Source organism: Pristis pectinata, chromosome 16 (genome assembly GCF_009764475.1).
Source record: "Pristis pectinata isolate sPriPec2 chromosome 16, sPriPec2.1.pri, whole genome shotgun sequence".
Lineage (NCBI taxonomy): Eukaryota > Metazoa > Chordata > Chondrichthyes > Rhinopristiformes > Pristidae > Pristis > Pristis pectinata.
The window spans coordinates 27970389-27985907 of NC_067420.1; the positions used below are offsets into that span (position 1 = coordinate 27970389).

Here is a 15519-nt window from a genome sequence, read left to right on the forward strand (position 1 = left end):
AAGCTGAGGGATCTGCTTCCAGATGAGTTAGTCCATTCATTGAATGGATATTTTATACCAGTAAGAATAAAAAAAAAATCAGGTAATTTACATTACTTTGAAATTATTTCTATTTGCAGTTTCTAATTACTGAAAAGTATTTGGGGTGATGTTATTAACTTTTTTTTAAAATTGGTATTCATTTTAAAATACTTAGATTGCTAAATTGAATTTTTGTGGTTGTTGAGAGCATTGAAAAATCTGAGAGCTTTGACAGATAGCAAAGTTGGCTTTGCTGTCGGTCAAATTTTCATCAGCAATTTATAAGGGGTTTGGGAGGGAGCTCAGGAAACTGGAATAGTTGGGCCATATACAATTTGGGTTGTGCACATCTACCAGAAACTGATGTTGTGAGATTTCTTCATATAATACCGAATAATCTCAAATTGACATCATGAAGTTATTTTGTGACATCATTCAAAGGATTATGTTGCTCCTGGACTGCCCCTCTGCTGAATCCAGCACAGAAAGAGGTCTGTTGAAGTCTAACAAAATGTAAACCTTCTAAATGAAGGTTTTAAAACAATTAATGACTTTAACTTGTGATAGGCAATGGATCTACAAGACCCAAACTAGATTCTCAGTTGTTCACATATCCAGGAAATTTGGCAAGAGAACTTGAGGTATATCAAGGCTGGAAGGCCTTAAAAGAAACCACAGATGTTAAGACCTTTGAGTCTTTGTAATTATTTATTCCTCTTCTTTCATGGCAACTATAATTATTAATTTCTCTGTCCAGCTCATACTCTGACACCAGTATCCTCTTAATATGTCAAAGAAAGCAGAACTAGAAGAGATAGCACAGAGGTTAGGTTGCCAGAGATGGTTCAGTGCTTCCTTTAACACCCATCTCCAAGCAGCTGGAGATAGATGTGTGGCCAGGATTTATAAGTAGTACAACCACAAATTAGAGGATGTGCAAATAGGGTTACCCTTTCCCCATCAGAGGTTAAGGCAGCAGACTCTTGGAGGCATAGGTTCAAACGCACGTGTCATGATGGAGAATGCTTCCTGAGCACTCAATCATGTCATGGGCCTTGCAAAGTTCTAACTGAAAGAAGGCAAGCCAGGATGAGCAACAGCCAGCATCCTGAAAAGTGACACCAGATCATGTCAACAACTTCTGTACGCTCTGGTACTGATGCCCTATGTAGCAGAGAAGCAGATGAAGGGGCACTTGATATGATCTTGCAGGATAAGGCTGGACTAATGGTCAACAACAGTTTGCAACTTGGCTGCATCTTCTTGCAGTCATCTACAAAGCTAAAGAGGATGCTGTAAAATAGCAGAGGGTCAGACTTTCATGCATCTCCCCCTCAATTTAGCAGCCATCAAACAAAGTCAGCTGTTCTGCTTTACCTCTTGCTTGCAAATTCATACCTTCACTTGAACATTTATTTTCCTTAATTTTTCTCTGCCACCTTTTAAATCACTTGCCCCATCAGCTTTATAAAAATTGCACATTAAATGCAGTGCTTTTTAAGACTGACCAAAAATATGGATTTCTTTGCTTGCTTTTTTAAATACTCTCCTTAACTGGACACCACCCCTCATAATAATAGACAATTTTTCTCTATCACTCATCACTTCCTCCTGAGCCCCAATAAGTTTTCTTCTGAAGATGCCAATCAATATTCAAAAAGGAAATTGCCATTCTTCCATCTTTTAAATGGCTATTTTGTATTCTTAGCAAATCCAAGTAAGAGTCAAAGTATTACAAGTAAACCGATGGATCTTCAGTGGCATTTCATACAGTAATGCACAGAATATGTTGTTTACAAAAAGGAACACTTAATTTGGCATTCTGTTGTTAAGGCACAGCTCTGTCTCAAATGGTTTGGGTCTTTTAAGATCACAAAGCTTAATTATTCTAAATAGGCACAATGACAGCTTAATTACAATTTACATTTCGCAGCGAGGGATGATCAGAGATTGATAGGTAGCTTACAATTTTATTGTCCAGGTCAGAAAACTATTGTGAAGGCATTGCCTTTGACATTTTAGAGGGCCATGAACATGTGCTTTCACACTTTCAGATGTGACAGAATAGATTGATACATTTATCTAATGATTAAATATTCTCAAATGGACCTTTGGTGTCAAAAAGCATTGGTTGTGGAGTGTCTTTTTAAGATTAGAAGCATTTTTTTTAAGTGCATGATCAGGAAAGTGTACATATACATTTCATTAACACAAAGCATTGGATTGTTTTTCAACTTCTATGTACAAACCCATGCTCCATGTTTGGAAAATGGAACACAAAGGCTATACAGTATGTTAAAATTATGCACAGTGTGTGCACTACTTGGCATTTTTCAAATGAGCAACGAAAATGGACATAACTCATTTGACTATCAACAATTATGTATTTGCATGTCACTACTTTGTATTTTCCAGATTAGCCACTAGAATGCATCCAAGTCTTTGGACAATATGTTAATAAAGGAGAGTGCTACTGTGGCAAATTTGTCAGTGGCTTGGTCCAGCAGCATGTGATCACTGCTGTATGCCAAGTAAAGAAACCCAACTTTTTTTTTTAAAAGTTGCCTGTTTGTGTATGTTGACCACTTTTGTTTGTCTTTATTACATTTATTGAAGACATTTAAGTTTAATTCTGCTTTTATTTTTTCTCTTTTTCCTCTTGGGACAGAGGGATGATCTTATAGAGGTGTATAAAAATCATGACTCTCCACTTACACCATTCTTCATCACTCAACATTCAATTTTATTTCCCTTTGAAATTAATCTTAGAAATGCCTTTGACTTTGTCAATATTTGATCTGTTGTGATCCTAATCAATGGGTTCACTACAGACCCAATCTCAGTCAAGCTGGGGTCAAGTAAAGCCATGTTATTGCTTCAATGCTATTCTTCATCTTCCTCACAGCAATACTGCATCTAAGCTCCAAAAGGTTTCCCACTGGAGAGAAGTTAATCTTTGGATGATTGGGAAACTATTCAACCTTTGTTGTCTTCCCTCTAGAACTAAAATCGTCCCAACACCATCATCTGATTACAGCACTCAGTCAATCCTTACATTTGTGCAATCTCAGAGACCAAGATCCAAATCGTGTTTCACTGCCTCACCAAGTGTTCCAAAGAAAGGGCTTAACCTGAATATCCAGAAGACAAAGGATCGCTATCAAAATTCCTCCAATAATCAAGATCAATGGCAAGGCCCAGGAAAATACAGGTCACTTTCCATATCTCCGAAGCCACCATTCAGCCAAGGTTACTTGGCTGAATGAAGGTTATCTTAGCCTCCAAGGCCCTTACACAGCCTTTGGCCAATTGAGCAAAAGGTTGTGCAAGGTTGCTCAATGACCAAGACCTCAAACCTGGCACAAGGTGTGTGAGCCACATACATATAGTAGATCCTCAAAACACTGGAGAGGTATCACCAAAGTCCTGCAAGTTGATCGGCAGGATAGGAGAACAAACATCAATATCTTCACCTGGGCCAAGATCCCCGTATCAAAGCACTGATGATACTCAACCAGCTCCAATGTCAGGCCACATTGTCCACATGCTCAACACTAGAGTGCTGAAACAAACACTCTAATCCAAGCTACATCACAGGAAGAGATTTCTAGGAGGACAGTAAAAACGCTTCAAAGACATTCTGAAAATCTCCTTGAAAAAAATGACACGTCCTCACTGACTCATGAGAATCCCTGATTTGCAACCACTCAAAACAGGAAAGACACTAAGCATCTCAAGTCACTACAATGGGAGAAAGAAGAGGCCATTCACAAACAGCATAAGGAATAGGCAATATCCCAAACTATCCAACCACGTGCCACATCGAACATGATCCGTCACACATATGACAGAGACTGTGGATCCCACAAAGAAACCAGCAACCATCTCAGTCAGAATGAATTGGTGGCAGGGGATGGAAAAGAAAAGGAAGAAAAGAGAAGAAAATAAGAGAAAGAGAAAAAGAGAAAAAAAGAAAAGGAAGAAAAGGTAAAGAGAAGAGAAGAAGAAGAAAAGAGAATTATTTCCTATGCCTTCAAAGGATTATAGATCAAAATGTCAGAAGAGACTTGGGCTAACACAAAAAGATCATTTTTGGCTTGGGTGAAGAATGCCCAGAAGGACCAGAGAGGGCAATTGTCTTCTCACAGATACACAATTATTTGGCCATCTGTCAAATAGAGATGAGGTTCTCAAGGATTGTCAATTTGCAATATAAAATCAATTTAATTTAGGTTTCATTTTGATCTACACAACTTAACCCTATTAGAAATGTCAGCACAAATGTTAATGTGAAAATATTACAAAACTCATGTTAATCATGTTGAAATATGATAAATCTTTTCTGATTTATTTATTGTTTTCAGTTCCCGGGGAATAATTGTTGGGGAAAATTTCAATGTGCTATTAACAAATACAGCAGCCTTTACATTCTCAATTGAATTGCTGGAATAGATATCAGTCAATGCACTCTTTCTCCATTAAGGCAAGTTAAAGTAGACTGTACCTTACTCCCATATTCTCTTGTATCCCTGTTCAATCTTACATCTGATGTGCCTTTTCCAATGTATTTGACCCGGTTTCTTTGTCCGTCTGTACTTCCATTATCCACTTGACGGGGCTGAAGCCGTTCACTCAAGTTGACTGGCTGGTCCTCTGGGCTGGCACTGTAGTCCAAGCCAGTGGAGCTGTTTCCATTTACTTCCGGGAATGTGCTGCCCCCTTGTGTACTGTTTGATGCTGAAGGATTCAAGGTAGTGGAGCCATTCCCACTGCAGCATTCTGAAGATGAATCATCTGATAATGAAAGAAAAGTAAATATTGTCACAATAGGCCATTCATAAAACACATGGTATGAATGGACTCTTTAAAATTTGCTTTACTGATAGAAAACACCATCATTTAAAGATTTATAGTATGGGGTCCAACTTGCCATTATTTCATTTAAAAAAAACTTGAATTGTCATCATGGCTTTCGTCCATGGCACAGGGATTACCATGTGGAGGATCTCCACAACACCCCACAGTGAAATAGCAAAGCTTGAATTGGCACCTGGGATTCTAATCTATTGTTGATGGGTTCGAGGGTGAGGGTGGGGGGTACGTCACTGAGCATAAGCTAGGAATTTCCCCAGAGGAATAATGGGGAACTTGGCCTGTACGCACCTGGTAGAGATTGGGCCGATTGTGTTCAACATCATCTGCTGCCCATGCTCACCTCCCATAGTTGCACTAAACTTGTGTTGCCACACAGCCTCCAAAGACATTGAGGACTTAAAGTCTGCGGCCAGTAGCAAGGTGGTCACTAGATGCAGCATCCCAAGTCCCACTCCAGCAACATCCCAAAGGCCTATAACAGCTTGTGCTCTCAAAGGCCTGTTTCACTGCATTTAAAGTGTCTTGATAATCAGAAACATTTTAAAATAGTTAAAACCGATTTAAATGATTAACATAAAAAGTTACTTAAGTCAAAAATAAATTTGAAAACATATTAAACCTGTTAAAAATAAATACTCAGTGAAATTAGGAAAAAATAGACAAAATCAGTTAAATGTAACTATTTAATGAAGGTCACTGATCTTGTTCAAATAAATGGGACCGTCTAGATAGTCCATCTATGGCTGGCATAGAACTGAGGGGCCAGATATGAAGTGTATCCATCCTCCCAGCTCAATACAATACAGAACACCCTTGGATTCAATGGTGGGCCCAGGGTCAAAGAGTGGAGTCATATCTGTAATGCACAGGCACAGAAATCTGGAACGCACTAAAGCATGCATTGCAACGAGATGGTGGTTCTCTACAGAACTGTTCACAAGTCTTCAGCATGATGCAGCCCTTTATTTTATAAAAGACAGGATATCTAGGTCTGGGGTAACCAAATATGTGGAAAAATAAATTAGAAAAATGCAATGAAGCAAAGAAACTAATTTTGTATTCTGAATCATTGAAGTAATGCATACAAATAGGATTTAATGGTATATTAAGAATACAAATACTGGCAATTCCTTCCCCTCCAGTTAAATGTTTACATCTTTGCCAAATGTGATATGTTTAAACATCACCAGTCCTTGCCTGGTGTTTTGCTGTTTGCACTCTCCAGGGTCCCCTTAAATGATTTGATGCAATGTAGTGTCAGATTCACAGATCTCCAGAGACCTGTCCGAAGGAATTTATGAATATGAATTTGAATATAAAAATAAAGGGAAATAAAGAAGTTTACTATTATTCTTCCTGCTCATCCATAGCAATCACTTCAACTGAAAATGACAAGTATTTTAACATCTATATAAAAACTACAGACTGCTTTCTCTTATTAAATAATACATTTCTATATTCTCAAGATTCTGAACAATCTAAAAAGTTCCATCCATTCATTAAATTTTTTTTAAGTTTTTGATTGAATTGATAGCATTTCCATGCCATTTTGGGCGAAAGATTCAAGGAATACTGCTGTGGTTAATTCAAAAAACTCTTGCACTTTGTCTGGTTTAGTATGCACATATAATGAATCCCTTTTGCATACAATGCGAGGACAGGAAACTAGCTGAGAAGAATCCCTGCCTAGCAAGGAACCCAAGTGAATTCAGTTTCCACTTGAAGATGGAATTGGGCAGGTTCTATAATGGGCAACCAAACATGTTCCATAAAATGCATTTGTGAATGAGCTTAAGTAGGTTTTTATTAAATCCTTCAATGAAAGCTGAGATTCTTACCACAAGGGTAAAGAGATCATTTTTAATTCAGCACAAGTTTGTAATGCTTTTGTTTGTTTTAATTTTACACAGAAAAGAATGGTATTCATTTCAAAAGCCTCCCAATTCTTTCCAAAATATCTTACTAGGTAATTTCTAATAAATCTAACAATGGGTTAATTTTCTAAGAAGGAATGAAGCTACTTATTCCTTGGAAGGTAAGAAACTAAATAGGTTAGTGAAGTAGAGAGATCTAGAAATACAAATACATTTACATAGACTCCTAAAAAGTACTAATGCAAGATGGAGACACAAGAAACTGCAGGTGGTGGATATATAAAAAAAAATCTAGAGCATCAAACAATGTGCTGGGGTAACTCAGCGGATTGAGCAGCATCTGGGGGGGGGGGGGGGGGGAAGAGGAATTGTCAATGTTTTGGGTTGAAACTCTGCACCTGAAACATCCACAATTTCTCTCACTCCACGAAACTACTTGACCTTCTGGGTTTCTCCAGCATATTGTTTGTTGCTTCAGTAATATTGCAAATTGGTGTGGCCAAAGAATGTGAACAAAGTAGTAGTTTATTCTGATGAAACAGAATTCAAAGTAGGGAGGGAATGTCAAATTTGTATAGATCCCTTGTTAGGCCATAATTGTAGTGCAGCATGGTTTGGCATTCCAGTTTCCAAACTACAACAGGAATACTGAAACACTGGAGAAAGTGCAGAAAAAAAAAATTATAAGCATTGATAGCAGTATTCAGAAGATACAACTACCAGAATATTTTATGGCCATTAAGGAACTTAAACTCATCGCTAAAGAGGAAAAACTAAGAAAATTAAGGGGACAAAAGGCAGACAAATCCTCAGAAAATGATACCTGGATCCCAGAGTTCTAAAACAGGTGGCTGAAGAGATGGTGGATGAATTAGTGGTCATCTTCCAGAATTCCCAGGATTCTGGAACAGTCACAGCAGAACGGAAAGTAAAAGATGTAACATCACTAATGTAAGGGAGAGAAAACATAGAGAACTACACCATAAATGTATTTCAGCATTTTGCCAATACCCAAGACCAAGCATGAAGTCACTTGGGAATTAGAATCTAATTTGGCATAGTCAACCATGATGCTACGAAGGGGAACAACTGGTAACTCTTAGAGATTCTTGAGCATGTTACCACCAGGATTGATTAAGGAAAATTAATCAGTAGATTTTAAAAAGGTACTTGATTACTTATCTACAATAAAGGTTGTTCCATGAAAATGAGGTCTCATGGAGTTGGGGGTTACCTATTAGCAGGAATAATGGATTGATTAATTGGGGAACAAAAACATGAGTGAGAATGAATGGTTTGTTTTCAGGTTGGAAAACTTTGACAGTGGGATGCAACAGGAAGCAAGATATTTACAATTTATATGAATGAGAGATGAAAAGGGTATAACATGTCTAGATTTACATATGATACACAGCTAGGTGGAAAGGGAGCTGTTAGCAGGACACTAGAGTGTAACTGATACAGATAGGCTAAGCGAATACACATGGTCGTGGCCAATGGGAATATATTGTGAGAAAATCTAAGGTTACGCATTTTTCGGAAAAAGGGAAAATTGGAATATATTTTAAATACTGAGAAGCTAGTAAATGTTAGTGTTCATAAGGTTCTTGGTGTGTTGTTCAAGAAATGTAGTTGCAACAATCTAGGCAAATGGTATGTCACCTTTTACTGCAAAGGGATTGGAGTACAAGAGGTAAAGAAGTTTTGCTGAGATTGTAATGGGCTCTGATTTGGAGTGCAAGTTTAGTCTCCCTGCCTAAAGAAGAACATATTGTACTTGAATGAGGTGACTGTCCTAAAAAGAAAGATAGATTAACTTGTATTTAAAGCAGTTTATACAAATGAGAGGAGAACAGTCAAGATGATCAGAGGGACAAAGAGGGTAGATGTCCAAGGCATTTTCCTCGAAATGTAAAGTCTAGAATGAGGGACATGGCCTCTGGATAAGGGATCAGCCATTTAGGACTGAGATGAAGAGAAATGTCTTTATGGAGAAGGCCACAAATCTTTGAAATTCTTAACTTCAAGGGGGTAGCAGATGCTGTCATTGAGTACATTCAAGACAGATCAATAGATTAGATACTAAAGTAATCAAGGGATATGGCAATTGGATGGAAAAATGGACTTGAGGCACAGGATCAACCATGACATGAAACAGCAGAACAGGCTTGAAGTGCCTTTTGGGCTAATTCTTAATTAATGAGTGAGAAGGCTGGGGTTTTCTATTGTAAAAGAGAAGACTAGGAAGAAACCTGCCAGATATTTTTAAAATCATGAAGAGTTTCCATTGGGTTGCAGGGAAAGACATTCCACTTATGGAAATAAGGGTTACAAATATAACAAAGAACATAATAAATCAAATAAAGTTAGGAGGAATCAGTTTATACAGGGATTGCCGCAAATACAGAACACACTGGGATGTGATTGGCTGGTAGAGATTTAAGAAGAGATGATGCCGACATGAAGAAAAAGCAAAGACAGGCATATGGAGGCAGCATGGAAAGTGGTAATCAGGTGAAATTCAATGCTATAAACTCTATTATTCTACATTAAAACCATGGGGTCAGGTACTTCTGCTGGAAGCTTAAACTTCGGCCTTGAGAGATATGAAGCAATAAATCAGGAAACTGTTCTGAAATATAATATAAAGCTACCAAATTTATGCAATCAACGATGTACCCAGCAAATTAAGCTAGTGCAGTAGTGGGATTTTTGCCAAGAATGTTGCTTTACATGTTTGGGTAACATCGCACTACAGCACATTTAATGAATGAGCTCTTTCAACATCACTAATATTGTTCATTAATTCAAGAGGCCACTTACATTCAACTCTATTTTGTAACTTTATTTAGATTCACTATCTAAAAAGAATTATTTAAAATATATAAACAAGGAGTCAATAAACTGAAGATTTAATAATGAAAAGATACAAATTTGTATTTGAAGAAGAAACAGAAATAATTTCAAAGGTTCTCTATTGCCAAAATAATGTAAGTGTAATTCATGAGGACACCGGCATTGAAAATGACTTTAAGATAGATGATGGATGGTCCTCATGGATACATAAAATGCAGCCTCAATAGTCTGCTGCTGGCATCTTGACAGAAATATGCTTTTTGTGAATTGAACAATATCACCATATACTAACTGACCATTTGGCTTGCCAAATCTGCATTGGTATTTTTCTTAACATGGTAAAGAAAGCTAAATTTTCCATTTTGATGCTGCTTGCACAGAACTAGGAAGCCCCTACCAGGAAGTTGTGCCCTCAATATTACAGGAGCAGGTTTCACAGTCGTGAAGTTTTAATTTCACAGCCCAAGTCAAGTTTTTAACAATAGTCTGCACTTCAGAAGTCAGATTGATTGACAAACTTGGTTTCCAGTCAACTATGAAGACTCCAGAGCAGATCAGTGCCCTGGGGTTCAGAAAATGCAGCTACTACTATGAACATTGAATAGGGAGAGGTTGAATGGTGATAGGTGGGAGTAACACAGCACAGGACAGGCCCTTCGGCCCACAATGTTGTGCCCTCAGAGATTAAAATACATACCTAAATACCTAAAGCCAAAGAAACTTTGTTTCACACCCCAAATTCCAAAGCAATCTACCCATCAATTTCATGCTTTTACTCTGCACAGAATGCAGCAGTTTATGCATTTCCAGATTTGTTTGTTTTACATTTTCTGTTAATATTCACTGTGTCAAGCTATTAATTCGTATCTATTTACTAAAAAATTATGGGTTCCATTTTAATTATGGTTGGGTGAGAGAATTCTGTCTGTATTCCATGTTTAAGAAACTTCCCCTAATCTTCCCTTAATTTAGCCAAGAAAACTTACAGATCTATAAGTTGTTTTGCATCACAAAATTTGCACTAAACAAGTAACAGAAGTGTACTTCTGAAAAATTCACTTGTGACAATGGCCCACAAGGTGCACAGGCCACACATGTAGAAGCAGCCCTCGATATATTTTCTACATGGATGTAAATTTCCTTTGAGCACAAGTATCTACAACAGCTGAGCAAGTGGAAGAATTTAGGTAAATAGATGGTTGAGAGGGAGGGGTAAAAAGGGAAAAATAAAATCACAATTGAGAGGGGCAGAAAATGGGTGCAGGGGGCTTAAGCTGAGAATGAGGAATGAGACTACAAGGGTTACAATGGAGAGTTGGGCTGTAGTGGTCACAGACTGGCTCCTGGGTATGTTTGCAAGCAGGACAAGCCCAGGCTATGGGTCCCCAAAGTAGACTGATCTGTAAGTGATTGCAAGCATTGGATGCCACTTCCACCTTGGAAGCAGGCCTCGCATTTATTGTGAAAGCCTACTTCTGCATGAGTGCTCCATACCATCTATGGTTCAAGTGTATGCAACTGGATTTCATAGAAGTGACATCCAAACATAAACTGTATGCCCTTAGAACCTTCTGCATGTTAAGTTGCTTCCATGGCATAGCAAGTCATATGCTGAAAGGGCACAGGAGCAATCTTCTGTTGTTTTCTGACAAAACTTTTCGTTGTGTACCTGAATTTTGTGTTTCATGACATAATTTCCAGACTTTACAGTTTGCAGAAGACTGACATTAATTTTAAGGAATAAAATTAACTGAATTTCTTATTCACTAAATTTCTGAAAATATACATTTAACTACAGTTTCAATGACCGGTTTCAAAAATTTGTATTTGTGCCTAACCTTTGAGTAGCTTTAATCCTCTTTTGACTGAAAAAATGAAAACTGACATATATTTCCTATATAAAAATTAGGTTTATTTGTTTGTGAAATTTCATAATTAAGTTAACAATTATAAAACTTTAAAGTTGTCTGGACATATATAAATCAGCTCAGATCTGGTGTTAAAAGCAGGACCATTTTGTTTTCACATTAGAACCGGTACTCAGTCTACATTTCTTTTAATTTTATAGTATTAATGATAGTAAAAGCCCACATTTAAAACGTTATAAAAATCAATACAGACATGACAAAACAGTTAGTACATATAGTTCATTCTCCCAATAGAAACCTCTGATATACTAATTACCTCTTGAATAATAACAGAGATTTTCCATTAGTGTGAACAAATGCTTCCTGCATTAGACTTTAACTTGCCTTTTCTCAGATTGTTTCCATAAGTCCTTGCGTTGTAAACATGGCTTAACATAAAACAGAGCTCCGAGTTAATCATTTCTTTTCCACCTCTACATGGAAGGTCTTTCAAGATTTCCTTTCATCCATGAAGTACCAAGCTTTCTCGCCTTTTCAACATACTTCATTTAGCTCATAATTGTCACACAATTTAAATATAAATGAACACAGAATTGTGTGAAATGCATCTCCAATATCTGGTACTGGCAGAGACAAATCTAGCTAACAAGACAAAGTTGGGAAAAAACCAAACCCATTTTGTAAGATAATCTCTAGTCATTTTGATTTATTCCCAAGTAGACTTCTTCCATCAGACAATATTTCCATGCAACCATCATTAAAAATTGGAAATGATTATACAAGGTCAAATAATAATTCCAGTCAATAGCAAGCATAGTACAATCCGTAATAACCTCAAGAACCACAGTCCGCAACAGGATTCAACCCACTGGATTTTGAGCAGTATATCATTTACTTGTAAGAGCAATAGCAATATATAGTTAAAAAAAGACTGGTTGGAACAACATTTCAGGAGTACCAAATCACTGTGCAAAAAAGATACTGGTGTGAATCTTATAGCTCAGTGCCTATTGCTAACTTATCATTTCAGCTGGGATATCAAGAAAATCTCCGTGTAGAGGGCAAGAGTAAATTCAAGAGGGAACATTATGGTAATTTGACCTTAATTCAAGCATGGGCTTGTTTGAAACTTGACACTTATTTACACAATATGGGCATTCAGCCTACAGAGTCTATGCCAGCTAACAACAGAGCAATCCCATCAGCTCCATTCACCCACTTCTTATTTCCCTTCTTATTTCCTTGTACCCCTGCAACATAATTCTCTCTCACATAATCAACTCCCCTGAGATTTTTGTCATTTACCTACACTAAGGGGTAATTTAGAGAGCCAATTAATCTACCAGGAAACTGAAGCACCAGCAGCAACTAACACAGTCATGAGAAAATGTGCAAACTCCACACAGACACCACCCAAAGTCATTATAGCACCACCATCTGGCCCCATCAATACAAGGATATGGATGATTCAATGTAGAGAACAGACAGGACCAGGGAGAGGGTCAAGGATTGTGCTATTAAGTACAATGGGCTGCTAGGAATCAGGCACATATATGTTTCAAATTCAACTCGGACCAGAAATGTAGGGAGAAGGCAACTCCTACAGAACCTTGGTAGATTTATTCTCAGAACTCATCGGTATCTCACCAATCAGCTGTCTACCTAAAACTGGCATGAAATGCCAGCTAACTGCAGGTGGGACTGCTATTGGTGGCAAAAAGATAAATGACTGGGAATGGGTTTTGTAAGGATTGCTTGGGAGTGAGAAGGGGGAATAGGGGATGGTGGCAAAAAGCCCAAGCTGGGACAGTACTCCTCTTGGCCCGTGAGGAAAGTTTAAAAAAAACTTTAATTTAAAAGGTTTTAGAACGATTTAAACAGGGGGCTGTGGTGATTGCTTAAGGGAGTGGGAAACTTCCTTTCTCCTGACCCCCAAAAGTTCAGTAGAAATCTTATTTTAAGTAACTTCTGCTGGTTCAGATCCCCTTCCTGTGTCTTATCTGGTGAGAAAGGTAACGGCTAAAATTACATTCAAGGATCCATGACATCACACAGACTTCAATCTGCATATTTAAGGATTTACAATGACTGTTTCTGGCAGGTAACCTTGATGCCTCCTCAAAATAGGAGTTTAAAAAAAGAACAGGATTCTAACTGTCTGATTTCAGCAAGGTTAAAATCACCGTTCCAATCTACCTCATTAAGAAATTCTATATACTCCTAGAGGACTAATTTTTAAAGAACTTATAAACAGGAACCATAGGTTTGATGGACAACCACATGGGATGTACCCCTCATAAATTATCCAGCAGCATATTTTTGCAGGAAATGTGCTCTTACGTTGTGGTTTCTTTATCTTTTGTTGGTTAATAATTTGACAAGCAGTCCTGTAAAAGAATAACAGGAAAGCTTGAGGAGGTAATGTTACAAAGTTCGCAACTCACCAGAAGCATTCATACATTACAAATGCAGAATACCTCTGTGTTCATTTATAGCTAAGCCATCATCTTATTAAAGTAGATGAAACATTCTTGCAGAAGAGCTAAACCCCGCCTAATTCCTCTCAGGCAAAGAAGAAAACCCACAACTGGAAAGCTGTGTTGCTCGCAAGTGAGCAGGCACCATGCCAAATTCTGAGCTGCAGGTTTTTTTCTTCTACTTCCAACTGACTTGAAACACCTCCCTCCACTTCTTCCTCCCACTCTAGCTTGCAATATTAATTTTAATTGAGCTGGGCTAAGCAGCCAAGTCAAAGGCCTGCTGTGAAATTTTCATGAGAATCCTAATAGAAAGTGGTGCAAAACAACCTTCAAACTTATTTGATCCTTGATCCTTCAAACTTATTTGCTCCATAACACTCCTCCTTCTTTTGCCCATATGCATAGCCTAACACTACAAGTCAGACTCAGGTGGAAGCTAAATGTCACTTTAACATAAAAAAGTCTTTAGCATGCTAGGTGTTTGTGGGTATTCGCCATAGTGCATGTTGCTCTGAGGAAACTCTGGTTGCAAATTACCCCGAGCCCGAAGAACTGGAGACTGCACTCGTGAGAGAAAATCTATCACTTCCAGAATGCTTTATGGACTCCTGCACTCTGCTAGTACCCATAGGCTCTGATAGAAGCTGATAAATTGAAATAGCATTTAGTCCATGTCTTAAGAGACCCTCTAATGACATAGGGCATCTCTCCAATGAAAGCTCATCATGATATTAGAACAATTAAGTAATGGCAATGTTATAATATACTACAGTTATCCATTTATTTGGCATGATAAACATAAAGCATGTAGGACATTAATGAATCTGTCATGCATTATGGTCCACCAACTATGTTCTCCATACTGTTTATTTATTTATTGATGCAGAAGCAGTTTTGCAAAATTTTCCCTTTTTATCAGTGCAGTTATACTCCAGCACCAAAAGTAAATGCATAATGATTTTGTCATATATTTTTCAAAGAAAGAATTATATTTTAGTTCTCTAATTCCATTTTGAAATGCACAATATTAAAATTTATGTAAAATCATCTCTGTGCACACATTTGTTATTGTAAATGTGACTGCCCTGTGGAAACTACAAAATATTTCTTTTACATTCAAGAAATCCTCAGAATTAATCCAATTATTTTATTATTTTTCTTTGTCTTCATTTTCTTGTTAAAAATGGTATTGTATATGAAATATACAGACTCTTCTCAGTGTTTTATTGCTCTTGCTGTCTGAAAAATACGTTACCAACTGCAGGGGCTAAACTTGTAACAGTTTCATTTTGTATTCATCCCCAGACATGCTGACAACATAAAGTGATTTCCTTGGCGTGGCCTTAATATCAATGGTTGCAGTTGCTAATTCCTTCACTGTACTAGCTACAATGTCCCTCAGGGGTGGTCCAACCTTTTCACTGACTCGGCACCCTGGGATTAAGTTGGTTTATCCCTCTGAGAGGCAGCACGAGCAAGCCTTCATGCCTGCAGAAGAGCTGGCATTGCCATGGTAACTCTGCTCCTCTCTGCAGCACAACCAAT

At 37.7% G+C, this 15519-nt stretch overlaps 1 protein-coding gene across 2 annotated transcripts in view; it reads right to left on the reverse strand.

Annotated features, from left to right (window-relative positions):
* The window catches only part of LOC127578702 (nucleolar protein 4-like), a 224505-nt gene that overhangs the window by 67513 nt on the left and 141473 nt on the right, over window positions 1-15519 (reverse strand). Inside the window, exon 7 of one of the 2 annotated variants that reach the window (XM_052031015.1) lies at window positions 4565-4815. In XM_052031015.1, the coding sequence (XP_051886975.1) occupies window positions 4565-4815 (251 nt within the window). Of the gene's footprint in view, window positions 1-4525; window positions 4816-15519 lie in introns of both variants that reach the window. The other variant, XM_052031014.1, reaches the window with a different exon arrangement.